General features: G+C 44.9%; 1 protein-coding gene across 1 annotated transcript in view; it reads left to right on the top strand.

Moving 5' to 3' along the window:
- Window positions 1-838: 838 nt before the first annotated feature.
- The window catches only part of ELMOD2 (ELMO domain containing 2), a 42,191-nt gene continuing 15,107 nt past the window's right edge, over window positions 839-27,922 (top strand). Inside the window, exons 1-6 of the mRNA XM_040331306.1 lie at window positions 839-942; window positions 3,254-3,399; window positions 6,056-6,084; window positions 11,240-11,337; window positions 22,542-22,671; window positions 27,234-27,367. Coding sequence (XP_040187240.1) covers window positions 3,255-3,399; window positions 6,056-6,084; window positions 11,240-11,337; window positions 22,542-22,671; window positions 27,234-27,367 — 536 coding nt within the window. The 5' untranslated portion in view covers window positions 839-942; window position 3,254. The remainder of the gene's footprint in view (window positions 943-3,253; window positions 3,400-6,055; window positions 6,085-11,239; window positions 11,338-22,541; window positions 22,672-27,233; window positions 27,368-27,922) is intronic.

Consider the following 27,922-nt stretch of genomic DNA (forward strand, 5'->3'; position numbering starts at 1 on the left):
AACCAATCAATATACGCTTATTGCGATATTTTTTACCCAAAAATATGTAGCAGAATACATATGAAGAAATTAGGTATTTGGAGATATTTATTATAGCAAAAAGTAAAAAATATATATATTTTTTCAAAATTTACGCTGTTTTTTTGATTATAGCGCAAAAAATAAAAACCACAGAGGTGATGAAATACTGCCAAAATAAAGCTCTATTTGTGGGGGGAAAGGGACATAAGTTTTGTTTGGGTACAGCGTTCCACGACCGCACAATTGTCAATTAAACTGACGCAGTGCCATATCGCAAATAATAAATAAATGACCAGGTCATTAAGGGGGTGAATCCTTCCAGGGCTGAATTGGTAAATACGTGTGTCCAATTAAAAAAGGAAAAAAGAAAAAATATATATAGTTGTTTTTTTTTTTTCCGATACTTATATTCACCTTTTATATTTACATAAAAACATACTTTTAAATTAAACACAATTTTTAGTCAGACAGGCTCCTGTTTAGCAAAGTCTTTGTGACGGTTGTTATTATTATTATTATTATTATTTTTTGTGCAGACAATATATTTCTCTCAGCTGCTACTGTTGTTTTAGGAATTTCAATTTTCAAATTCCATTGCACAGTTTGTGGTTAAGCCTTTGATTCCTACCAACTGTTTTTATCTCTATGGAGACGACCCATTAGTCGCTTTCTTCTGAGGTAAAAAATACTAGAGCACGAGTCTTCACAGCACAAACTGTCTCCAGTCAGCTGTTGTAGGTTGCATTGCGGAGGCCATGTTTGGTGGGATCAGTGAACGTGTCTGACCATTGACTTCAACAAAATGGCTCCTGTAATTGGTAGGCATCTCTAGTAGACCTGTGACGTGGACTGACAGACTGTTCAGCAGGCTATGCGTGTATTGATAATCGTCAGGGGTCGGTATTGATAGCACAGGACAAGGTGAGGATCGGGCTTCTGATGGTACATACGTGCTGATTATACGGCCATGCAGAGACCGGTGTGTCTATGTGTGTCCTTTTTTTATAACGTGCCTAGCACGTTGATGAGATATATAACATTGTTCTGTTATTAGTATCAATAATCACCTCTCTGTATTCAATAAGTCCTCTGGTTTCAGCAGTGCTTCCACATTTCGAGTTTATTACTAATTATTTATCTTGTTAGCTTAGTATTTATGAGTTGCTGATTACACATCTGCTTGAGTATCGGGTGTACAGGTTTATCCAACAACTCCTGTTATTCATACAGTGTTCCAGTAGTTCTGTGAATGATGGGGTCTCCAAACTCCACCTGCAGGGCAAATAGGGCCAGAGGGGACTCTGATGGGGGCTCCCGTGTAAGGGAGGGGACTCTGATGGGGGCTCCCGTGTAAGGGAGGGGACTCTGATGGGGGCTCCCGTGTAAGGGAGGGGACTCTGATGGGGGCTCCCGTGTAGGGGAGGGGACTCTGATGGGGGCTCCCGTGTAAGGGAGGGGACTCTGATGGGGGCTCCCGTGTAAGGGAGGGGACTCTGATGGGGGCTCCCGTGTAAGGGAGGGGACTCTGATGGGGGCTCCCGTGTAAGGGAGGGGACTCTCATGGGGGCTCCTGTGTAAGGGAGGAATCTGATGGGGGGCTCCCATATAAGGGAGGAGACTCTGATGGGGGCTCCCGTGTATGGGAGGGGACTCCCGTGTAAGGGAGGGGACTCTGATGGGGGCTCCTGTGTAAGGGAGAGGGCTCTGATGGGGGCTCCCGTGTAAGGGAGGGGACTTTGATGGACACTCCAGCGTAAGGGGGGGGGGACTCTGATGGGAGGCTCCCGTGTTAGGGAGAGGGCTCTGATGGGGGCTCCCGTGTAAGGGAGGGGACTTTGATGGACACTCCAGCGTAAGGGGGGGGACTCTGATGGGAGGCTCCCGTGTTAGGGAGGGGACTGTGATGGGGATTCCCATGAAAGGGAGGGGACTCTGATGGAAGGCTCCCGTGTAAGGGAGGGGACTCTGATGGGAGGCTCCCGTGTAAGGGAGGGGACTCTGATGGGAGGCTCCCGTGTAAGGGAGGGGACTCTGATGGGAGGCTCCCGTGTAAGGGAGGGGACTCTGATGGAGGCTCCCGTGTAAGGGAGGGGACTCTGTTGGGAGGTTCCCGTGTAAGGGAGGGGACTCTGTTGGGAGGTTCCCGTGTAAGGGAGGAATCTCTGATGGGGGCTCCCGTGTAAGGGAGGGGACTCTGATGGGGGCTCCCGTGTAAGGGAGGGGACTTTGATGGACACTCCAGCATAAGGGGGGGGGACTCTGATGGGAGGCTCCCGTGTTAGGGAGGGGACTGTGATGGGGATTCCCATGAAAGGGAGGGGACTCTGATGGGAGGCTCCTGTGTAAGGGAGGGGACTCTGATGGGGGCTCCCGTGTAAGGGAGGGGACTTTGATGGACACTCCAGCATAAGGGGGGGGGACTCTGATGGGAGGCTCCCGTGTTAGGGAGGGGACTGTGATGGGGATTCCCATGAAAGGGAGGGGACTCTGATGGGAGGCTCCTGTGTAAGGGAGGGGACTCTGATGGGGGCTCCTGTGTAAGGGAGGGGACTCTGATGGGGGCTCCCGTGTAAGGGAGGGAACTCTGTTGGGAGGATCCCGGGTAAGGGAGGGGACTCTGTTGGGAGGCTCCCGTTTAAGGGAGGGGACTCTGATGGGGGCTTCTGTGTAAGGGAGGGGACTTTGATGGACACTCCAGTGTAAGGGGGGACTCTGTTTGGGGCTCCCGTGTAAGGGAGTGGACTCTGATGGGAGGCTCCCATGTAAGGGAGGGGACTCTGATGGGAGGCTCTTGTGTAAAAAAAAATAATATATTACAGCTTATGGTCCTTGGGTTTTCTGGCTGCATTGGTATTCTTTTTTTTTTTTTTAAACCAAGCACCCTTTCAGCAAGTAAAGAAAATACCTATTTATCTTGTCAGAAATCCAGTGTCCTTGTCACCTCCTGTGAGCTGCACTGAAGAATTTCTCCCTTATGATTGGTTGCTTCAGGTCACTGCATTTTGTTATCAGGATTTTGCTCCTGTGCACAAGAAGGGATTATAGAGGGAGGGAAGAGTGAGATTCTTTCTAATCTATCATAAATGAAGTAGGCAGGGCTGACACCGCACGCTCAGAAATTCAGAGCTGCATTCAAAAATGTTACTCTAATATATATATATATATATATATATATATATAATTTTTAAACAAAAAATTTAGGATTATGTTTGATTCTATTTCACCCTTTTAGGATGTTTCTGTACTTCTGGCAGTATCTCTACAGCAACTACTTCAGATTTTGGTTCAAATGGTTTCTAAGACAAATTCATGACAAATGTGAGTTGCAGCGGATTTGTGACGGATCCAAGGATGGCGCTTTTAGGACTCACAGGATAGGTAACACGTTTAATCTGCTTATATTTTACCTTCCCTGGCTCCTCCCTTCCACTTCATCAACATTCTGATAAAATAAAATCTTTATGCTGTCATCGCATACAGTACCTTTTTTTTTAGACTAGGGATGAGCTCCGGCGTGTCCACATGCAGACCCTGCCAGGAAGTCGGCGCTGTGCTAATCACAGGCAGTGAGACATTTCCTGATCTCTGCAGTTGAGCATCAGAACAATGTCTCCCTGCCTGTGATTAGCACAGCATGGTGCCGACTTCCTGGCGGGCTCTGCACGTGGAGTGTGCGAACACGCTCAAGCTCATTCCTATTTTAGACGCCGCAATGTGCTGGGTCTCTGTGCTTCTCTGTACAATTCAGGCAGATCATGGCTAGTGGGAAGGGTAGACTAGGTGCTGTACATAGCTTCCTTAAAACTAGGGCCGAAACAACTAATCGATTAATCGGCCAGTAGCATAATGGGGTTAAAAAAACTAAAATTAGCCTTTTATAGTACAAAAAAAGCAAATCGCTACTGTAAATATTGCTTTCACTGTCCCACAGTAAAACAATGACCCCCTTACAGTAGCGATTATTTGCTCTTTTTGTACTTATTTTTGTTTTTTTTAACCCCATTATGTTACTAAACATCTCAGGCCTGGGTCACACCTCTATTTTTTGGTGCTTTTTTTTGCTCAATATACTTCAATGGAGAAGCTGCAGAAAAGCATGTAATGTGTTTTGCGGCAATTTGTGTTTTGTAATCTGCCCAACAACAAATTGGCCCAAATTTTTTTTTTTTTTTTAAGGCTACTATCCGATTAATCGAAACAATAACCGGCCAACTAATCGATTATGAAAATAATCGTTAGTTGCAGCCCACTTCAACACTCTACTTCAGTACTCCCCTTAAGAGCCCTCAGACCTGATTCAAACAGTTGCATCTTGGGAAAAATCCTGCAAATATCATGATGCCTTGATGGGTGGATGCCAGTGTAGAGTGCGTGTTCATAGGCAGACTGTATTTGCATGCAGACCACCCTAGGTAATGGTCACATGCAATGCTGAGCCTCATTAAAATCCAATAATTGAGTGGGGAGGGCTAGGAACAGTCACGCTTGGGAGGAAAGTGTTAGATGATGCTGGACATTCTCCAGCCTGGAAATGAGGCAAACTCTATCTGACTTGCTGCAGCTCCTAATGCATGCGATGAAAAGCTCACAGTGTGCAAGGGAAATCAGAGTAAGGCCCCTTTCAGACGAACGGATGTTTTGCCATAGCTAAAAGCATGTTTATGTTTTGCTGGAATTCAAGACTCCAGGCACAGCGATCAGCTGCATTTGTACAGTGCTTTTAGCTGCGGTTGCGTTTAGCCGCGGCACGATATTCATACCAAAGCACTGCGTTTGGTATGAATCTTGAGGGGGAACTCCACGCTAAATTTCAAATAAAAAAACGGCATGGGTTCCCCCTACAGGAGCATACCAGGCCCTTGGATCTGCTATGGATTTTAAGGAGACACCCCGTACCCTGAAAAAACAGCATGGGGTTCCCCCCCAAAATCCATACCAGACCCGTATCCGAGCAGCAGCCCGGACGGTCAGGAAAGGGGTGGGGACGAGCGAGCGCTCCCCCCCCCCCTTAACCGTGCCAGGCCGCATGCCCTCAACATGGGGGGGTAGGTGCTTTGGGGCAAGGGGGCGCCTATCGGAATCCGGAAGCCCCCTTAGTATGGGGTACTACACAGGGTTATTAAAGTAATTTATTAGTCAGCTCCGGTGCCCCCCCTCTCTTCTTTAGCTCTTTTACGAGGGGGGGGCTGCTTCTTTGATGTCTTGTGGGGGGGGGGATGTGCAGGTCTTCACCGCCGTCTGGTTCTCTTCCGCCGGGGGGGGGCGCTTTCTTCTTTAGCTCTTTTACAGCGGCCCCCCTCCCGGGCTTCTCCTTCGACGTCTTCGGCGGGGGGTTCCTGGGCTTCTGTCGCCTTCTGCCTTGCTGCCAGTGTGACATACCCCCTGGATGAGGCCTAGCCTATTGACAGTATATGTTTGCATGGTTTGATTTTAATTGAAAAAAAAAAACATTTTTAACACACAAACATCAATATCAGAGGTTCATTGGTTACCTCTCTGTGTTAACCTGACTATACCTTTTGTACAACATGATCTTTTTACATCTGATGAGCTGCCTTATGCTCCATGCACACAGAAGCTGATAAACTGCAGTTTATTGGCGTTTTGGCTTTTTTTTTAAAAGCCCATAAACTGCACTCTATGTTAGCCTATGTGTCCATTCACACATGGAAGTTTGTTTGTGTTAATGAGCAGTGGAGTTTATGGGCTTTTTTCTGAACGCCAGAAATATGCATTCAAAGTGCAGTTTTTCGGCGGGAAAAAACGCTAATAAACGCTCAAACGCTGCTCGCCAGCGTTTTTTAGCATTTTTTTTATCCATTGAAAAAAAAAAAAGCTATACTGAAAAACGCTTCTAAACGCTAAAGAAATTTGAAAGGCTCCCTGCAAAGCTACTGGCGTTTTTTATAGCTTTTTTTTAGCTTCCAGTGTGCATGGAGCCTTAATGTTCAATGGATGTAAATCCTTTTCTGCTTCTGATAATAAACCCTTGTAAAGTAAAATAAATATAATGGGCTTCTTTTTTATTTTTTAGAATACTCTTTGGAGCATTCAAAAAACAAGGTAAGTTTTTTAGTACAGATCCCAGTTTATTCTGAAGTGTACCCTTACCCCTCCCCACCTCCCTCCCCCCTCTTCCCTTCTCCCCTGATAAGCGCGGTAATATTCACTTTTTTCATATAAAACCTAACAGTGGACTTCTTTTTTGCTTTTTTTTTTTGCTCTGTTATTATAGCAATAAAAGTGTTTTGACCCATGATAAATGCTTAAGGGTCCCTGCCCAGGCTGTCAAGGTCCGATGAGTTGGATGCCGCAGGCTAGTGGGGGTGCAGGCTAAAGAAAGGTACATCCAGACCCAAAGCATATTGCAAAAATAGGAAGAGCTAGCCCGACCACCCTTATCACATCTTACATGGCCTGAGTGTTTAGCTGGTAAAAGCACTCTCAGCTCGATTCATCCAGAGCAAAACTCGGGGCTCAATCATGATCTTCATGATTAAGCCCCGAGGGCCAGGGCGGGGTAAAACATGTTGATGCCACATGAAGTGATGCTGGTTTAACCAGTCTACACCTGGGAAGGTGAATCCATTTAGACCAGGGGTGCCCAACCTTTTGAAGAGTGAGGGCCACTTAAGCAACTTGGTAACCAGCCGAGGGCCACAATGAGCGGAGCGGGTGAATGACAGGTCACGGCTACTCTATAGGCCCTCTGATCTGCCTAGATGAAAGGGGACAAACTCCTTTCTGTTTTGTTGGGTTGGAGGTAGGTAGGCGTAAACGGACATCTGTCACTCTATAGAGGCGAATTGAGGGTCCCATTTGGTTGGGCAATCATGTGAAAAGGGCCCAAGACTTCTTTCACACTGATGTGCTATGGTTTACCCTCACGCGGGTGCAACGTAGGCGCTGTAGTGGAAGCATCAGCTTATGGGGCTTTGCTTCGCAGCCACTTTCTTCCTCTACCACCAGCTTCATTCAGAACACTGATTCTGTGGTATGGTGGGTCGGAAACCTGCGATCTGGGGTTGCCAACCCACCATTCCAGAGCAGGAGGTCGCGGGCCACATCAGAGGGCTATGCGGGCCACATGTGGCCCCCGGGCAACTGGTTGGCCACCCCTGATTTAGACTATCAAGCCGATGGTGTGTATGGAAATTGAACACTTGATGGGTGGGATCCCTCACCTCAAACAAGGTCCAATTACCGATGGGCGCGAGCCCACCTCCCCCGCTGCACGATCGCAGCGGGTAATTGAGGCCGCGGCTTAGTGGCCTTCTGCAGGCCTAAGCTTCCTTCTGTGATCTGGCGCCATCTTGTGGTGGCCGTTGGCATTACAAGTAAAACAGCAGTTCTAATGTGTTTTTCACTGTTTTCACTGCCATCTCCTTCCCTCTAATTAGAACCCCCAAACATTATATATATATATTTTTTTAATTCTAACACCCCAGAGAATAAAATGGCGGTCGTTGCAATACTTTCTGTCACACCGTATTTGCGCAACGGTCTTACAAGCGCACTTTTTTGTGGAAAAAATAATTTTTTTTTTATTAAAAAATAAGACAACAGTAAAGTTAGCCCAATTTTTATTGTAAAAGATAATGTTACGCTGAGTAAATTGATACCCAACATGTCACACTTCAAAATTGCGTCCACTTGTGGAATGGCGTCAAACATTTACCCTTTTAAATCTCCATAGGCGACGTTTAAAAAATTCTACAGGTTGCATGTTTTGAGTTACAGAGGAGGTCTACGGCTACATTTATTGCTCTCGCTCTACCAATCGCGTCGATACCTCACATGTGTGGTTTGAATACCGTTTACATACGCGGGCGCTACTCACGTATGCGTTCGCTTCTGTGCGCAAGCTTGGCAGGAAGGGGCGCGTTTTCTGGCTCCTAACTTTTTTAGCTGGCTCCTAGATTCCAAGCAAATTTGTCAAACCCTGGATTAATGGAAAGTATATACCTACATCAGAATCTTCAATATTATTGGGAGCATCTTCATGTCCATCCATGAATTGATCTCTTCCTTTCTTCTTACACCTTTTGCAGTTGGATGTCCCTATGAACCATAGGAATTTTTTTAGGGCTGTGGAAATTGCAGATTAATTCCTCGATTAATCGTAACATTTTTTTGATCGATCAAAATTCTATGGATTGGTACTAGTGGTGCAACGGATCGTAAATGATCCATGATCCGAAAGGGTCACCATATGTGGATCGGCACACCAAGTGATCCGCCGAGCTCCGCTGCTGCCTCGGCCGTAGGAAAGGTCACGGCTTTGGCCTAGCACCCGTAGCGGCGGCCATCTTGGTCCACTCGGCGGCGGCCAAGGTGAGCCTAGAGCGGCGCGCTGACGTCATCACCCGGCCTCAGCTGCTCGTGTTTGGCCGGCTTCCCTAGTAAGACTAAGCAAGCACTAATCTTCCTATACAGTGGGGGAGATGTCTGTGGATATTACAGTGGGGGAGATGCCTGTGGATATTACAGTGGGGGAGAGGTTTGTGGATATTACAGTGGGGACTATACTATGTATGTGCGTTTATAATCAAACACGAAAACAGCCCTAAGATTCTTTTCCCCAATCCTTTTTTGTATAGTAGGAAATTTGTCCATCCCCCGCTGTTAAGTAAAGATGGAGGAATCTTTTTTTTTTTTTTTTTTTTTTGCCCAGCTTCAGCTCACTCTGACAGAGCATGTCCATACAAGCAGTTCCCCAGCCTACATAAACATTGTATTTTATAGTAAATATACAGTGGGGAAAATTATTTGATCCCCTGCAGATTTTGTAAGTTTGCCCACTTACAAAGAAATAAAGGGTTTGCCTTCAGCAGTAAACCAAGCCACTGATCACAACCACCTCCACCAGAGGACTGAGAAGCACTGTATATTACAGTTGCAAGAAAAAGTATGTGAACCCCTTTGGAATGATATGGATTTCTGCACCAATTGGTCATAAAATGTGATCTGATCTTCATCTAAGTCACAACAATAGACAATCACAGTCTGCTTAAACTAATAACACACACAGAATTAAATGTTACCATGTTTTTATCGAACACATAATTTAAACATTCACAGTGCAGGTGGAAAAAGTATGACATCTCCAAGAGCTAATTGGAGTGAGGTTTCAGCCAACTGGAGTCCAATCAATAAGATGAGATTGGAGGTGTTGGTTACAGCTACCATGCCCTATAAAAAACACACACCATTTCTGGGTTTGCTTTTCACAAGAAGCATTACCTGATGTGAATGATGCCTCGCACAAAAGATCTCCCAGAAGACCTACGATTAAGAATTGTTGACTTGCATAAAGCTGGAAAGGGTTATAAAAGTATCTCCAAAAGCCTTGCTGTTCATCAGTCCACGGTAAGACAAATTGTCTATAAATGGAGAAAGTTCAGCACTGCTGCTACTCTCCCTAGGAGTGGCCGTCCTGTAAAGATGACTGCAAGAGCACAGTGCAGACTGCTCAATGGGGTGAAAAAAATTCCTAGAGTGTCAGCTAAAGACTTACAAAAGTCTCTGGCATATGCTAACATCCCTGTTAGTGAATCTACGATACGTAAAACACTAAACAAGAATGGATTTCATGGGAGGATACCACAGTGGAAGCCACTGCTGTCCAAAAAAAAACATTGCTGCACGTTTACAGTTTGCACAAGAGCACCTGGATGTTCCACAGCAGTACTGGCAAAATATTCTGTGGACAGATGAAAACAAAGTTGATTTGTCTGGAAGAAACACACAACACTATGTGTGGAGAAAATGAGGCACAGCACACCAGACATCAAAACCTCATCCCAACTGAAGTATTGTGGTGGTGGGGGCATCCTGGTTTGGGGCTGCTTTGCTGCGTCAGGGCCTGGACGGATTGCTATCATTAAAGGAAAAATGAATTCCCAAGTTTATCAAGACATTTTGCAGGAGAACTTAAGGCCATCTGTCCACCAGCCCAGCTCAACAGAAGATGGGTGTTACAACAGGACAACGACCCAAAGCATAGAAGTAAATCAACAACAGAATGGCTTAAACAGAAGAAAATACGCCTTCTGGAGCGGCCCAGTCACAGTCCTGACCTCAACCCGATTGAGATTCTGTGGCATGACCTCAAGAAAGCGATCCACACCAGACATCCCAAGAATATTGCTGAACTGAAACCGTTCTGTAAAGAGGAATGGTCAAGAATTACTCCTGACCGTTGTGCACGTCTGATCTTCAACTACAGGAATCGTTTGGTTGAAAATATTGCTGCCTAAGGAGGTTCAACCAGTTATTAAATCTAAGGGTTCCACCTGCACTATGAATGTTTACATGGTGTGTTTTAATAAAAACATGGTAACAGTTAGTTCTTTGTGTGTTATTAGTTTAAGCAGACTGTGATTGTCTATTGTTGTGACTTGGATGAAGATCAGATCACATTTTCTGACCAATTTGTGCAGAAATCCATATCATTCCAAAAGGGTTCACATACTTTTTCCTGCAACTGTATTTTACTGTGGGGGCTACAAGTCCTAGCATCATCTGTATGTACTATATCATATACTGTGAAAGTTTTTGAAGGTCATTTAGAACCATAAGGGTTCAAGTGCGACTATCATCTGTATATGTTAGGTTGCAGAAACATTCATACATCGTATGTTATGCAATGTAGGTCTCCAACTCCTAGTGTAGCCTGTATATACTGTGTATTATGTGACTGGTAGATACGATTTATGCATCCCTGTACATATATACTGTATCAGTGACCCTCCACTTTCCTGATGAGCACCCAATCAGTGCTTGTCACACTGCAAGGTCTCTTCCCCTCCCTGCTAGTCCCCGGTTTTGGTGCTGAAGACAGGCATGAAGGTGTGTAGGAGATGAACAGCGCAATGTTAAAAACATTAAAAGTTTAAGTCACGCTAAACCCCCTTTTATTTTTAAAAGCACCTCTGCCTAATAAATAAAAAAAACTCAATCCCTCTTATATTTTCCATCCTGGCAAAGCCGTTTAAAGGGACATCCATCCATTGAAAATCACTAGTGATAAAACTGTCTTGTTCGGTAGTATTATAACTGAATGACTCAGTAAATTATGGCTTTTTATGTAAAAATTTGACCTTTTTCATTTTTTTTTTACAAAAAAATGTATCAGGACAAATTTTTTTTTTTGCTGTTTTACAAAACTATACATATTCTTATTGTTCATTATTATTATTATTTGTGAATGTTACAGGTACTGCGATGTGCAGTAAATATCAAGGAGGATGAAGTTGACAAATATGTAGCTGATATAATAAAAGCAAAGAAGATCAACGTGGAAAAAGATAAAAGGTTTGTGTTTTACCTGGTATGTATGCTGTGTCAGCCCAGTTACATTGGAGATTTTTTTTCGGCACCTATTCATTCATTGCTCATAATTAACCACTTAAGACCCGGACCAAGATGCAGCTAAAGGACCTTGCCCCTTTTTGTGAATCGGTACTGCGTCGCTTTAACTGACAATTGCGCGGTCGTGCGACGTGGCTCCCAAACAAAATTGGCGTCCTTTTTTCCCCACAAATAGAGCTTTCTTTTGGTGGTATTTGATCCCCTCTGCTGTTTTTATTTTTTGCGCTATAAACAAAAATAGAGCGACAATTTTGAAAAAAACACAATATTTTTAACTTTTTGCTATAATAAATATCCCCCAAAAATATATAAAAAAAATGTTTTTTTACTCCGTTTAGGCTGATACGTATTCTTCTACCTATTTTTGGTAAAAAAAAATGCAAAAAGCGTTTATCGCTTGGTTTGCGCAAAATTTATAGCGTTTACATACAAAATAGGGGATAGTTTTATTGCATTTTTATAAAAAAAATAATTTTTTACTACGAATGGCGGCGATCAGCGTTTTTTTTTTCTCCCGTGACTGCGACATTATGGCGGACACTTCGGAAAATTTTGACACATTTTTGGGACCATTGTCATTTTCACAGCAAAAAATGCATTTAAAATGCATTGTTTATTGTGAAAATGACAGTTGCCGTTTGGGAGTTAACCCCATCAGCGCCCCCTTGTGGTTATGTGTTCCCTGAAGTGTGTTTACAACTGTAGGGGGGTGTGGCTGTAGGTGTGATGTCATCGATTGTGTCCCCCTTTAAAAGGGATGACACGATCGATGCAGCCGCCACAGTGAAGGACGGGGATGCCGTGTTTACATGCGGCTCTCCCCATTCTTTAGCTCTGGTCCCGGTCACGGAGCTTCGGACCGGGTCGCGGGAGTGCGCCACGGGCGCGTGCCCGCGACTGGGTACTAGTACAGGACGTACCTGTACGTACATGTGCCCAGCCGTGCCATTATGCCGACGTATATGTGCAGGAGGCGGTACTTAAGTGGTTAAACAGTCATTTCTCCTTCCCGGAACTGAGAGCAATATTCTACAATGATCTACATTTTATATTTGGATACTATACTCATCTAAGCAATTTGACAGCATGGGCCATCAGCAGCCTCGTTTTACAGGTTATGTCACAGTTCCTATACGTCAGCTTTAATATTGTTTTTTTTTTTTTTTTTATAAAAAAAATTGAAAACTAAAAAACTCCTTGCTTGCTAAGGTTTATGTGAATTGCAGGTTGCTTGAGCTTTAATGTTCTCAAACGTTAAAACTAGGGTTGCACCGACACTGAGCATTCGCACTTGTACTCGTGCAAATGCTCTGATACTTGACCCGATACCTGGCAGGAGATCAGTACACCTGGCTTCCCCAGTGTAACCGAGGGGGCCGGGCAGCCTCCTACATGATCGGTGCGGTGGTGGGGGCAGTTACAAGCACAGATCTCCCCTTATAGCTTTTTCTGACAGCCGCTTCTCCTCTCCCTCCTGCAGCTGTCAGAGAGATCTGTGCTTGTAACTAATCCCACCGCCGCACCCATCATCCCTGATTGTCCCCTGTCCTCCCCTGGATCTGTGAGGATGGAGAGCAGATGAAGGAGACGGTAAATTTGTAATTTACCGTCTCCTTCCTTTTCGGAATCGACAGTCAGTGATCACAGACTCTGTCCATTCATAACTGAGCATCGGAAATTGTGTTCACAATGTTTCAGTTCCTGAATGAACAGGAGCATCTGTCTCCTGTCCATTCATCTTCAGTGCAGTTGAGGCTGCTGAGAAAGAGACTGGGGAATCGGTGTCCCCAGTCCCTTTCCCTGTCTCAAAGGGGTAGATGAGACCCCTGATATCTCTCCAAAGCCCCCCCCCCCCCCACCAACAGGGTGGATTTAGTCAAAAGTAAAACAATTTAAACAAATATTTAAAAGTAAAATTGTAAAAAATAATGAAAGAATAAAGTTGTAAAAAACTTAAAAAAAATAAATAAAAACAATAAACTACTAACACAGTCCACACCTCATCAGTGCTGCATATTAGTGCCACTATCACATGACATTAAGAAAGAAAGTATTGATAATCGGTATCTGTAAGTGCTTGAAAAAAGTATCGGTACTTGTACTCGGTCTTAAAAAAGTGGTATCGTTGCTTCCCTAATTAAAACTGAACTCCATCTTGAGTTCTGTATCATTCTTCTAACAGCATTTTGTATACAGTACAACTAGAATAAGTAGCTGAATGTCTTAATATCAGTCTCCTGCCATCAATGGCACAACATGATTGGCACTATAAGCCAGTAAAAGCTGTGTTGTATACAGTGAAGGAAAGACGTCATTAATATGCTGCCTTTTCATTCACCAGTAAAGGTCTGATCATTGGAGGAGAGCATACCAAGTTTCCAGCATAGCTAGAGAATGGACCACAGTGTGTTCTCCTGATTAGTGTGGTCAGTTTTTGATAGGAAAGCAGAGGTACTGGCAGGAACACCAGGGATTTCACATAAGGAACCAATAAAAACAGAACAGGATACTTTCTCATACAAGTACATGGTACAGCAGGCACATATCAGGACTATGAACTGCTGGGGTAACACACACTTTAAACTATCTGTAAGGTTGCAAACCTACAAATTTAGTTTGGCAACGCATTTCTTGTTTAAATATTTATTTGAAATAATCGCCCGTAAATACCCTTTTTATTTTTTTTTCCTTTTTGCAGTTTTGTGATTAATAAGTGTCCATCTCTCAGACCAGCTCCCTAGGTTGGGAGTGTAAATGAAGTTTGGCATGTTTTACCAACATCGCATATACTATGAATTCTCTCATTCTATGAACACCTAGGAATTTGCCTAAGGCTCCTTGCAAATAGGCACCGTACAAAGTAAAAGTCGGGCATATTTCCCTGACCGGGAGCCACAGCCAATCATAGAAAACAATGGCTGTACACCTGTATACAACAGTACTGGTGTAAACATGTGCAAGCATATGTATGTAAAACCTGGGCACAGACTGTAAAATATTCCTGAATTTTACATTTTACAGCCCCAGGCATCCTTGTGCATGAGGCCTTATGCTGTAGATGTAGTTATAGGAATGATGGATATCCCTGAGTGCTCTGGAACCCTGAGAAGTGGCCTTATGCTGTAGGTGTAGTTATAGGGAGGATAGACATCACTAAGTGCCCTGGAGACCTGGGAATTGGCCTTCTGCTGTAGGTGTAGTTATAGGGAGTATCAGGGGCGTCGGGAGGGCGGGGCTTGGTGGGCTGGAGCCCCGAATGGGACCCTGAAAAGCCCAGAGTCTCGGCCATTAACTTTAACATACTGTAGCCCCGAATCGGCGAATCCCCTGAAAAATTGCGGCGCTGCACTGTCAATCGACATCAACGTCACAGACACAGTCCCGCCCGCGATCCCAGGATTGGCCAGCGAGATGTCCATCATCATCATCATCATCATGTGCTGTCATGATGGACATCACAGTGGACCAATTCCATCGTGATTCGCGGCCGGGACGTGATGACGTCACGCACAGGCGCAGCACTGGCCAGACTGGAGTCTGTGTGAGGAGGAGGTGACTCCAGAGGGTGGGAGCGCGCCGCCACCCACCGGACTCAGTCAGAGAACTGAGTATTGAACAACGCAGCCAGCCTGCCAGCCTGAGGTGAGCCAGCTAGTAGGCCAGTGAACACAGTGCTGAGGCGAGGCGAGGGCAGGCCTCGAGGCAGTTGGTGGTATCCACTGAAATGTGTAATAAAATGATAAGATATTAGTTTGTATGGCAGTTTCACTAGCTCAATTAATTAGTATTGTTTTGTGACTATATTTATCCTTTTAATTCATCAGGAGCTCTTGGGTCTTTTCTCAACCCAGCTTTCTTTGATAACTCAGATGCTTACACAGATACAGTCAGCTAAGCATCTTGGGAAAGAAGCAGTCACTTTACAATTGGAAGAAGTCTCTTTAAACACAGCAGGCTTGTGATTGCATTCACTTGATTGGTTCCCAGACTTCACAAAAGCAGCCATTCAGCAATCACTAGACTGTTACTATATGATAATTCTGCTATTTGCAAATTCTTTTTAAACTATGAGATCTTTGTAAAAAATATAATGTTCTTGTTAGGCCCCTTTCACACGGGGCGGATCAGTAATGATCCGCCCCGTGAACCTCTGTATGCTCAGCGGGGATCGCTCCGTTGATCCCCGCTGAGCCGGCGGATGACAGGGCGGTCCCCGCACACTGTGCAGGAACCGCCCTGTCTTTTCTCCGCTCTCCTCTATGGGGGGATCGGGTGCACACAGACTGTAGGGTCCGTGTTCATCTGATCCGATCCGCAGATGGAAGAAAAGATAGGGATTTCTTCCGTCTGCAGAATCGGAGCATTGCGGAGGCGGGCGAGATCGGGTGTCAGCGAATGTTCATCCGCTGACACCTGCAATCTCCCAATGTATGTTCCTTTTTCATCCGCAAACAGATGGATGAAAAAGCGGTAATACGGTCCGCAGGTGTGAAAGGGGCCTTATGCTTCAAAATGACTCATTATTTGACTCTCAGGCAAATATGCATGGAAAGAGTCAGTTAAAACAAAAATGTAAATGACTGAATTGTGAATCACAGGTTTTTGTTTTAGGTGGTGCCTTCTATGTCCAATCCCTGTCTTCTTCAGAACAGTGCCTGATCATAAAAAGCACCTGGGTTCTGGCTATTTACATACTCTAAACCATATTTCTCCTCAAACCCCCTTAAATCATGGTTGGTGGTGTTTTGACTCCCATGTTATACCATTTAGGTTTTATAATTTACCCTAACTTTACAGTGTTTTCAGGAATGAGATGGTTTTAGTTTGGTAGCAAATCTGGATATGCAGTTAGTTGACCAAGGCACACATTAGCAAAATGGCAACTTATTAAAAAACTCTGCATTTACTAAAAATGTGAAATATATTACATTTACTTATGTCAGCATTGGGTCTGGATCTGGTCTTTAGTGACAACTTACCCCCCACCCCGTGAAGCTATGTAGTAGCAGATCAATTCTAATAGTGATCTACTCCTGACTACAATCAGTCAACAATAGATCACTATACCAGTGATCTACTGCTGCAGGGAGATGCTAGACAAAGCTCTCTCCTAGCCTACATACCTGGAGGAAATGATATGGCAGTACTCATGACATCACATTTATTCAATGTGGAAGCATTGTCTTAACAGAAATCCACTACAATCACTTCTATGGAGCAGTGTAGCAAGATTGGAAGCCCAGGCAGTGTTGCCAACCTACCAGATTGAAATTTACTGGCACGACGCCCGAAATGTACTGGTGCAGCCACGTTTTTACTGGCATTTCACAAAAGTTACTAAATTTAATTTTTATGTGCAAATTTCAATATTTAGGCTACAAACAAGTACACTGGGCAAATATCAATGTGATTTAAGGTAGATATTAGGGTAAAAAAACAAATTTGTTATTTTCGATATAATAAGGGCAAATTATTTAGTCACATCACCCCCTACCTCCATCCCCCTCTGCCACCAACACCCCTGCCTTCACCCCCCCCCCCTCTGCGGTGCCACAATCTCCCCCTGCCTCCAATCTCCCCCTGCCTCCAATCTCCCCCTGCCTCCAATCTCCCCCTGCCTCCAATCTCCCCCTGCCTTCAATCTCCCCCTGCCTCCAATCTCCCCCAGGCCCCCTGCCTCTAATACCCCCTGCCTCCATCGTCCCCTGCCACCATCACCCCCTGCCTCCAATCTCCATGCGCAGTTCCAAGCCGAACCGATCTCGGCTATTTTTACTGGCACATTCCTGCAACCACTGACATTTACGAACAGGGAAAAAAGTGCCAGTTTTTAAGAAAAATACGGACGGTTGGCAACACTGAGCCCAGGAGCAGAAGCAATCAACTCCTGGGCACAGATATTTACTAAAAACCAATGGAGGGTCTCAGAAACCACTGGGATCGAATGCCATTTTAAAAGTTCCGGGAAGAATGACTAATATCCCTCTGACATTTTACAGTGTTACTAAACCCACAACAGTAAAAGCACTGTGGAACCTAAAGGGGTTAATCCTCTGCATTGTGTAAAAAGGCTGTTTGACCATGTGTTCTCTGATCCTCCCCTTCCACTGTCCCCAATCCATCTTTTGATAAAACAGAGCCTTTGGAGTCACTCTGCAGATGCTCAGTTTGGTGTTTTTTTTTTTTCTTGGGAAGGTGCATGCGATCAGCACAGGGCCAATCAGAACTGTCCAGACAGAGGGTCAGAAGTCATGCAGCCTTATAGGACTGTCAGAGTAAAATGAAAACTCCTTTACAAGACTGCTATATACTACTCATGAGAAAATGTAATTAGAAGTTTATGTTTACTAAAATAATTGCATTTCTATTTCCTGGGTTTTGTGGGAGACCAGATATCATCATGAATGCAGGGTCTGGGTTTGGTAACACTTTAAGTTGTTAACAAGCAGAGATCTCACTCTGTAGATTTAATAACTGTTAAGTAAATAATGCTCAAAGATTACATTACAGTGACCATATTTAATGTTTTAAAGAAATTAGTTCTGATGACAAATGTGTGTACTGACATTGAGTCAAGGGAGGGAAATCCCCCCTTTCATAGCAGAAAGGGGGACTGACTAAATTGTCATTTAAAGGGGTTGTCAAGGAAATGTTTTTTTTCCCTAAATAGCGTCCTTTACCTTAGCGCAGTCCTCCTTCACTTACCTCATCCTTCCATTTTGCTTTTAAATGTTCTTATTTGTTCTGAGAAATCCTCACTTCCTGTTCTTCTGTCAGTAACACCACACCGTAATGTGAGGCTTTCTCCCTGGTGTGGAGAAAGCCTCTTGAGGGGGGAGGGGCGAGCAGGAGTGTCAGGACGCCCACTAACACACAGCTCCTTTCTCTATCTGCAAAGTAGTGTCCTGACTTGCCTGCTCACCCCCTCCCCCTCAAGAGGCTTTCTCCACACCAGGGAGAGAGCCTCGCATTACTGTGTGGAGTTACAGACAGAAGAACAGGAAGTGAGGATTTCTCAGAAGAAATAAGGACATTTAAAAGCAAAATGGAAGGATGAGGTAAGTGAAGGAGGACTGCACTAAGGTAAAGGAAGCTATTTAGAGGGGAAAAAATAAATTTTTACAACCCCTTTAACTGTGACTGCCAACAAGCATATAGATAGTGTTGGGCTTTCTTATTAGAAAACTTAGCATGTTTTGCAGTGTCAGGGATTCACCACGTAAGAAATAGTTTTGTGAAATAAAGATACTTTGTTAAATATAAAATTATATATTATTACTTTCTAAAGTGCATGCGTTTTAAGTTATACAAACCCAATCTAAGTGGAATATTTTTTTTTTTTTAACTTAACCGATGCATCCACACTTAAAGTGAAACTCTGGCCAAAACCTTTTGTTTGTTTTGGATAGAGTGGGATAGGTTAGAACCAATGTCAGGGTTTATTTATCGCTGTCTGTGTCTCAAGGGGGGAGGGGGGGTGTGTGCGCTCTATCTTATATATTCTATTTTGCTCCCTGCATACGATTACTACTGACTTAACATAGGTTTATATAACACTCGTCGTAGGTGTGGTCAGTCAGTGTATGTCAGTTAGCCAGATCAGTGTAGTGTATGTCAGGTAGAGCTAGGTAGGTGATGAGGTCAGTGTATGTATGTCTCTTCTGCCCATCAGTGTACAAGTAGGTGAGGTCGGTGTAATGGTCAGTGTGTCAGGTAGGTGAGTTTAGTGCCTATCATTCATGGGCAGCACTGGTAGGCCAGGCAGAAAGCAGCAAGTTAGCTTACCTCCCATCACACAACGCCACCTCCCTGCGAAAAACACTCGCAAAATGACCACCCCGGATTCCCCCACGGTGCCACCACCGGCCTTCGGGCTGAAGCCCCTGGTCTTTTTGACACCTAGCAACGCCCCTGGGGAGTATAGATATCCCTGAGTGCTCTGGAGACCTGGGAAGTGCCTTATGGTGTAGTTATAGGGAGGACGGATATCCCTGAGTGTTCTGGAGACCTGGGAAGTGCCTTATGCTGTAGGTGTAGTTATAGGGAGGACAGACATCCCTGAGTGTTCTGGAGACCTGGGAAGTGCCTTATGATGTAGGTGTAGTTATAGGGAGGATAGATATCCCTGAGTGTTCTGGAGACCTGGGAAGTGCCTTATGCTGTAGGTGTAGTTATAGGGAGGATAGATATCCCTGAGTGTTCTGGAGACCTGGGAAGTGCCTTATGATGTAGGTGTAGTTATAGGGAGGATAGATATCCCTGAGTGTTCTGGAGACCTGGGAAGTGGCCTTCTGCTGTAGGTGTAGTTATAGGGAGGATAGATATCCCTGGGTGCTCTGGAGACCTGGGAAGTGGCCTTATGCTGTAGGTGTAGTTATAGGGAAGATAGACATCCCTGAGTGCTCTGGAGACCGGGGAAGTGGCCTTATGCTGTAGGTGTAGTTATAGGGAAGATGGATATCCCTGAGTGTTCTGGAGACCTGGGAAGTGCTTTATGCTGTAGGTGTAGTTATAGGGAGGATAGACATCCCTGAGTGCTCTGGAGACCTGGGAAGTGCCTTATGCTGTAGGTGTAGTTATAGGGAGGATAGATATCCCTGAGTGTTCTGGAGACCTGAGAAGTGCCTTATGCTGTAGGTGTAGTTATAGGGAGCATAGACATCCCTGAGTGTTCTGGAGACCTGGGAATTGGCCTTCTGCTGTAGGTGTAGTTATAGGGAGGATAGATATCCCTGAGTATTCTGGAGACCTGAGAAGTGCCTTATGCTGTAGGTGGAGTTATAGGGAGGATAGATATCCCTGAGTGTTCTGGAGACCTGAGAAGTGCCTTATGATGTAGGTGTAGTTATAGGGAGGACAGATATCCCTGAGTGTTCTGGAGACCTGGGAAGTGGCCTTATGCTGTAGGTGTAGTTATAGGGAGGATAGACATCCCTGAGTGCTCTGGAGACCTGGGAAGTGGCCTTATGCTGTAGGTGGAGTTATAGGGAGGATAGATATCCCTGAGTGCTCTGGAGACCTGGGAAGTGCCTTATGCTGTAGGTGGGGTTCTAGAGAGGATAGATATAGTGTTCTAGAGACCTGGAAAGTGCCTTATGCTGTAGGTGTAGTTATAGGGAGGATAGACATCCCTGAGTGCTCTGGAGACCTGGGAAGTGGCCTTCTGCTGTAGGTGTAGTTATAGGGAGGATATATATCCCTGAATGTTCTGGAGACCTGGGAAGTGGCCTTATGATGTAGGTGTAGTTATAGGGAGGACAGATATCCCTGAGTGTTCTGGAGACCTGGGAAGTGGCCTTATGCTGTAGGTGTAGTTATAGGGAGGATAGACATCCCTGAGTGCTCTGGAGACCTGGGAAGTGGCCTTATGCTGTAGGTGTAGTTATAGGGAGGATATACATCCCTGAGTGCTCTGGAGACCTGGGAAGTGGCCTTATGCTGTAGGTGGAGTTATAGGGAGGATAGATATCCCTGAGTGCTCTGGAGACCTGGGAAGTGCCTTATGCTGTAGGTGGGGTTCTAGAGAGGATAGATATAGTGTTCTAGAGACCTGGAAAGTGCCTTATGCTGTAGGTGTAGTTATAGGGAGGATAGACATCCCTGAGTGCTCTGGAGACCTGGGAAGTGGCCTTCTGCTGTAGGTGTAGTTATAGGGAGGACAGATATCCCTGAGTGTTCTGGAGACCTGGGAAGTGGCCTTATGCTGTAGGTGTAGTTATAGGGAGGATAGACATCCCTGAGTGCTCTGGAGACCTGGGAAGTGGCCTTATGCTGTAGGTGTAGTTATAGGGAGGATATACATCCCTGAGTGCTCTGGAGACCTGGGAAGTGCCTTATGCTGTAGGTGGAGTTATAGGGAGGATAGATATCCCTGAGTGCTCTGGAGACCTGGGAAGTGCCTTATGCTGTAGGTGGAGTTATAGGGATGAGTGACATCTCTAGACACTCCAGATTCACAACGGTGCTCAGGTCAGTCATTCTACAATTATATGCAGATCAAACTGCACAAGGCTATTGTAGGTCTGAACCTGGGGATATAACAAAAATCTGCAGAAGACACAGGAGACTGGATGGTCACCAGATGTTTTGTCTTCACTTCCATAAAAATTACATATAAAAGCAAAGACTATTGATTAAAAAGCACTTCACAATTGATTTTTTATTAGGTTTGCATCCACTTTTTAACGACCGTGTAGTCTGCAGGGAGTTAATTTCCTGTTGTTCCCCTTGTATTTCACTTAGTTGTTTGAAGGTTAATGCCTGCTACATCAAAAAGCAGTGACAGAATTTAAATCAGAACTGCAAGATTTAATGTATGCATACTTGCAAAAGCATGGGGGGGAATTCATTAAAGCATTATCTCTGCCATTTTACTGGTGGGATAGCCCTTTAAAGTCCTGTGCCAGTTACAATTGCTTTACGTGCCACAGATTTAGGTAGTTTTTCATAGCGCCACTTCACAAAGTGGCGCTGTGGCTGCACCAAATTGAAAAACAATTACCTCCAATTTTTGGATAACCGAACTGGAGGTAATTAAGACCAACTCTTAGTTGGCGTACAGAGACAGGCACAATGCCTTTCTCTGTACACTGTGTAGCATGTTTGCTGTTCCCCCCCCCCCCCCCCTCCCAGCATCACAAACAAACAAAGATTTTTGCAGCATACTTACCAGCTAGTCTGCCAAAAAAAAAAATTGACCCTGTCGAAATTGTTAGGGTCAGTTTTCTTTTTTTTGCAGCCTAGCAGGTAAGTGTGCTGGGAAATATTTATGATGTCTGCTGCCCTTCCATGTACACCTTACTGCAAAAATTAAGTATAGGTTTGGGCTTGGATTTAATGAGCATGCTCAGTATTGGGGCTCCTAGTAAGCCCTAAAATAAAGCCATGTTCATCCATCCATAGGTGCCTGCTATACACTTTCTGTGGAATCCCACAGGCATAGGTATATTATGACTTCAGTTTTCTATGATTTGTGATATAAAATATAAGAACAATGAATTTAGAATGCATTAAAACAACAGTGATCAGTTTAACCATGTCTTTGTCATTAGAAATGGTGTACTTGTGTAATGAACTCAGTACTATTGCAAAGACATTTTGTGCTGTATTTTATGTTCCGTTATCAATAGTAGATTATTTCTTTTCAGAATTCAGATAAACTTGAGGATATGCCTGTTGCAGATCTCTGGGTATAAGCAGCTCTTTTTAGAGGTAGAGGATGTGAGAAAACAGCCATATGACTCTGACAACCCTGAGCATGAGCAGCAGCTCATGGAGGTGAGTAGTAGCTATTTAGTTGTATGAAGCAGTGGATGAAATAGCCATCCTTTCCATAAGTGGGTGAGATCATCTCTGGGTTTCAGCAATACTGATGGCCAAGGCTGGTTAAAGACACATAGATGACAGTAGAATACCCTTCCATCCTCAATCACATCACTGTGCCATTGTAACAAGACTGTGATATTCTCCCTGATTTGGTGCATGTAGTAAATGTGCAATAAGTCGTAGGCGGCTCTAGACTTTGCGAGGCCTTAGGCAAAACTTAGACATGAGGCCCCACTCACCCCTATAATCATACACTTAGGCCTGTCAGCCTTTGGCTCTAATCAGGTGCTTCAAAAATACACCCCATCCGCTGTAAATCGGGCGCCCAGTGTACGAAAAGGGGTTGGACAACTGAATAGAGGTTGGCGGCGGCCATGGATAGATTCATGCAATGAGGTGGAGCCTGCTATTGGATGCAGCCAAGCCAACTCGCCGAGATGATGTAATGTTGATCGTCTCCCTCGTCCGCGGTGTAAATCTTAGCTCAGACAGGTGGCGTCAGTCTGTGTGCAGCGCCCGCCCGCCCGCTCACCCCGCTAGTTTGCTTGGGCACACATTTACCTTGGTGTAATATTTCCTTACACTCCCGGGTCCCACACTGTTCTGTCAGTGTCAGGAAAATTAAGCAGCCATGAGACCCTTCTGGGGACGAGGCCTAAGGCACTTGCCTAATTTGCCCAATTAAAGAGCTGCCTCTGGTGACAGTCTTATCCTCCTTTATCCATAAAAAAGGGAAATGCTACCATATTCTGAAAATTTTCTGTTTTCTGAAGCACTTGTTATCACCCCCACCCCTAAATGACATTACACTACATTGGCTGAACTATGTTCCTACATTTTTTTTTAAAGATCAGGTCGTTTATAACCACTTTGAGGAATTTTGTAGATGGGCAAATGTAAATGCTTTCAAGTCTGTTCAGTTTGTAATTAAAATTAGTTTGAAGTGTCTGCATTTTTTCTTACCACCTTGTAAGCTTCATTAGGTTTGTTTTGAATTCAAACTGACTTTTGTGGGGATAAAAGCAGTTTTGACATGTGCAAATGTGAAATTTAAACAATTGCATACACTTTTATATTTCAAACTTGTTATTTAATCCATATATTGGCAACCATGTGTCGTTTTGAAAATAAGTCTAGGTTCACATATTACCATTGTTGTGCAGTGTGTTATAGAGGTAGACCGATATATCGGCCAATATTTGGCCATTTTTGATAAAATCTGCATCGGCCGATTATTATCAAAATTAGGCCGATATTTTACACTGACCGCCGTTCCTCCTTCCTTCTCCACACTTGCCGGCTCTGGCAGCATCAAGCGCCGCACTGAGTGTAAAACTGACAAGTAACAGAGAGGGGAGAGAGAGGAGCTCTCAGCTCGATGTAGGGGGTGGGCGGGACCCGTTCGGGGTGGGTGGGACCCAGCAGCTATATTACACCTGCCAATGGGATGGTATCTGGGTGGGCCACCACATGTATGTGGCTCGCCCCCTTTCTAAAGCAGCCCAATCATTGGCTGGTGTAATTTAGCTGCTGGGTCCCGCCCACCCCCCGACATCGAGCTGACCGCTCCACTCTCTCTCCTCTGTTAGTTTCACACAGTTACACTTACACTCGGTCAGTTCCAAACCAGTGCCACCTGCCAGTGCCATCTGTTAGTTCCAAACCAGTGCCACCTGCCAGTGCCAATAGTGCCACCTGTCAGTTCCAAACCAGTGCCACCTGCCAATGGCAACCAGTGCCACCTGCCAGTTCTAAACCATTGCCACCTGCTAATGCCAATAGTGCCATCTGTCAGTTCCAAACCAGTGCCACCTGCTAGTGCCAATAGTGCCATCTGTCAGTTCCAAACCAGTGCCAACTGCCAGTGCCACCTGCCAGTTCCATCTGTCTGTTCCAAACCAGTGCCATGTGTACTGAGGACATGAAGCATCAGGAGGAGGAGACGCTGCCCGGAGGAAGTGCTGCCTGCGACTTAGATGGGTTAAGTGCAGGGTAGTTGACAGGCCGGGGGGGGAGGGTGTCGGTGGGTGGATTGTTTGCCGCCGCCCTCCCCAAACAAAAACAGCAGAGCAGTACTCCTCGGGTAAGTAAAATAGAATGGGTGTCAGCATAGAACGCTTGAGATATGCCACCAGCAGCAGAATGGAGTTTCCCGACAGAGAAATGATTCCTGCCAAGGGAAGAGCACAAACCATCACACTGCCATCTGCACAATGCACCCAGAGACCAATCTCACACTTGAATTGCACACCAGACAAAGGGAGGAACAGAGCTACCTTGGACACGAATCACTAAAACTTTACAACTTTTACTCCTCAGCATGTCATGGCTGTCAATGTGGAGGGGGGAGAGTGGGCAGAGAGGCAGAACATAAACATGTTTAATGTCGTTTAATGTCTTTTCACTGATCATCACCAATGTAAGTGGCATTCTTCCCACTGACCACCAATGTAAGGGGCATTCTTCCTACTGACCACCAATGTAAGGGGCATTATTCCTACTGACCACCAATGTAAGGGGCATTCTTCTCACTGACCAGTGACCACCAATGTAAGGGGCATTCTTCCCACTGATCACCAATGTAAGGAACATTCTTCTCACTGACCAGTGACCACCAATGTAAGGGACATGGAGTCACTGTGGTGCCATTTAAGGAGCACTGGTTCTTCATATGGACTATTTATTTGCTCAAACCTTCATCATATACTGTATATATGCTATTTATCTTTCATTTACTTGGCGCAGCTGTCCCCTTTTCCTGGAACCTAAGAAAGGCTTTTTTTTTGTTTTGTTTTTTACCAAAACTGTCAAGACATTAAAAAAAGTATCGGCAATCGGTATTGGCGAGTACATGAAAAAAAGTATTGGTACTTGTACTCGGTCTTAAAAAAGTGATATCGGGACAACCCTATTAAGTGTTATTGTTGATACATATTTATGTCCCATTTGAAGTAATCCAAACCATGCTCTTAGCATCCATTAAAGCGGGGGTTCACCCTTAGAGGGCACTTTTCCCCCTTAGATTCCTGCTCGTTTTTACTAGGGGAATCGGCTATTTATTTTACGAGATGCATCCTCTCCGTCGCTTCCGGGTATGGGCTTCGGGAATGGGCGTTCCTTCTTGATTGACAGGCTTCCGAGAGGCTTCCGACGGTCGCATCCATCGCGTCACGATTTTCCGAAAGAAGCCGAACGTCGGTGCGCAGGCGCAGTATAGAGCCGCACCAACGTTCGGCTTCTTTCGGCTACGAGTGACGCGATGGATGCGACCGTCGGAAGCCTCTCGGAAGGCTGTCAATCAAGAAGGAACGCCCGCTCCCGAAGACCCATACCCGGAAGCGACGGAAGAAGATGCAGCTCGAAAACGGGTAAGTACTGCTCATATTTTAATACAAATAGCCGATTCCCCTAGACCGAACGAGCAGGAAGCTAAGGGGAGAAATTTTTTTTTTTTACAAATGGGTGAACTCCCGCTTTAAGTAGTTGTCCCCCTTTTTTCATGGTCACCCTCTGCCCCTAATAGACACAGGATCACTTACACATAAGAAGGGCCTGGGGATCTGAAAAAGGAGTTTCCTGACCTCTCTAAGTTAAGACTGGGTTCCACGAGTCCCTCACCCAAAGTGACTCTGGTCACAATTCTGTTTTATGCAAGCTTTACTGTGTTATGCACTCTTAGGGCCAGATTCTTGTAGAATCTGCGGCGGCGAAGCGTAAGCCATTTACATTACGCCGCCGCAAATTACTGGAGCAAGTGCTGTATTCTGCAAGCACTTGCTCCGTAATTTGCGGCGGCGTAGTGTAATTGGCCCGGCGTAAGGCCGCGTAATTCAAAGGGGGCGGCTTGTATTTAAATTAAGCGCGCCCCCGCGCCGATCGAACTGCGCATGTGCCGGGCGGAAAATAGCCCAGTGCGCATGCTCCAGCTCACGATGGAAAACGTCAATGACGCCGACGTGAGCGTCATTGACGTAAAGTCGTATTCGCGAACGACTTACGAAAACGACGGAAAAAGCCGATGCTGACCCGACGCCATACTTAACATGGCATACGACGGACCTACGTAAACTTGCTCCTTATTATAGCAGGGGCAAGTTTACGCTTACGGAAACGTCGTAAAATCACTGCGTCGTCCGCGCATCTCGCGTAACTAGCTAATTTGCATAGACGGGGAAAACGACGATGCGACACCTAGCGGCGGGAAAAAAAATTGCATTTAAGATCTGACAGCGTAAGAGCCTTACGCCTGTCCGATCTAATGGGTATCTATGCGTAACTGATTCTAAGAATCAGTCGCATAGATACGCCGGGCCAGATTAGGACTTACGACGGTGCAAATGGTGTTGTGCCGTCGTAACGCCTTTGAGAATCTGGCCCTTAGGGTTTACATGCACCTTAGTGATTTGTAATGAGAACTTACCTAGATTATACATTCTTCCTTAGGAGCCCAGCAGAAAAGTAATACAATGCATACTCTGCATTAAACAAATTCCATTTGTCATTTGTCTTTTCAGCTCTGGGACTTGCTTATGCCACATGAGAAGTTGAAGTCCAGAATAACTAAACAGTGGGATGACATTGGCTTTCAAGGTGATGATCCAAAAACGGATTTTCGTGGCATGGGCATTCTAGGACTGGCAAACTTACTGTAAGTGTTTTTTTTATGTTCTTGTGAAAGAGATCAACTTAATGTAATTTATCTTATCAATTTAACTTTTTAAAACCATGTTTGTGTGTGTATAGTTGTAATTGTAGGTGTACATGACAACAACCATATTTGTTCCTTATATGAACAAGCTCTGTTTCTTAGTTGTGCAATTCTGATCCTCTTATCCCACAGAGGAACAACGAAAGTGATCAGGCGCCTGCTATGGAGACTTATACAAGAGGATTGGTAACAGTCCTGTAGTTCTTGGCTGCTGGAAATAACTCCTGAGAGGGCTGCAACAAAAAGTTCCATAAAGCGCTACGACTTTATTCGGTGTGGATGTATGAGAAGGCAAAAAGTGTCTCATGTTTGCATGTAGCTAACAGCCTCTAAGAGTTCCATAGTTAAAAGTAGTTTATTGAAAACCTCTATTGTAAAAACTTACATGAGGTCGCCAACCCACAAGTCCCAATGGCTAAGAAACCATGCCTGTCCTCAGATGGAAGGGTCCTGGGTAGAGGTCGACCAATATATCAGCCGATATTTGGCCATTTT

The sequence above is a fragment of the Rana temporaria genome, chromosome 1 (assembly GCF_905171775.1).
Source record: "Rana temporaria chromosome 1, aRanTem1.1, whole genome shotgun sequence".
Taxonomy (NCBI): Eukaryota; Metazoa; Chordata; class Amphibia; order Anura; family Ranidae; genus Rana; species Rana temporaria.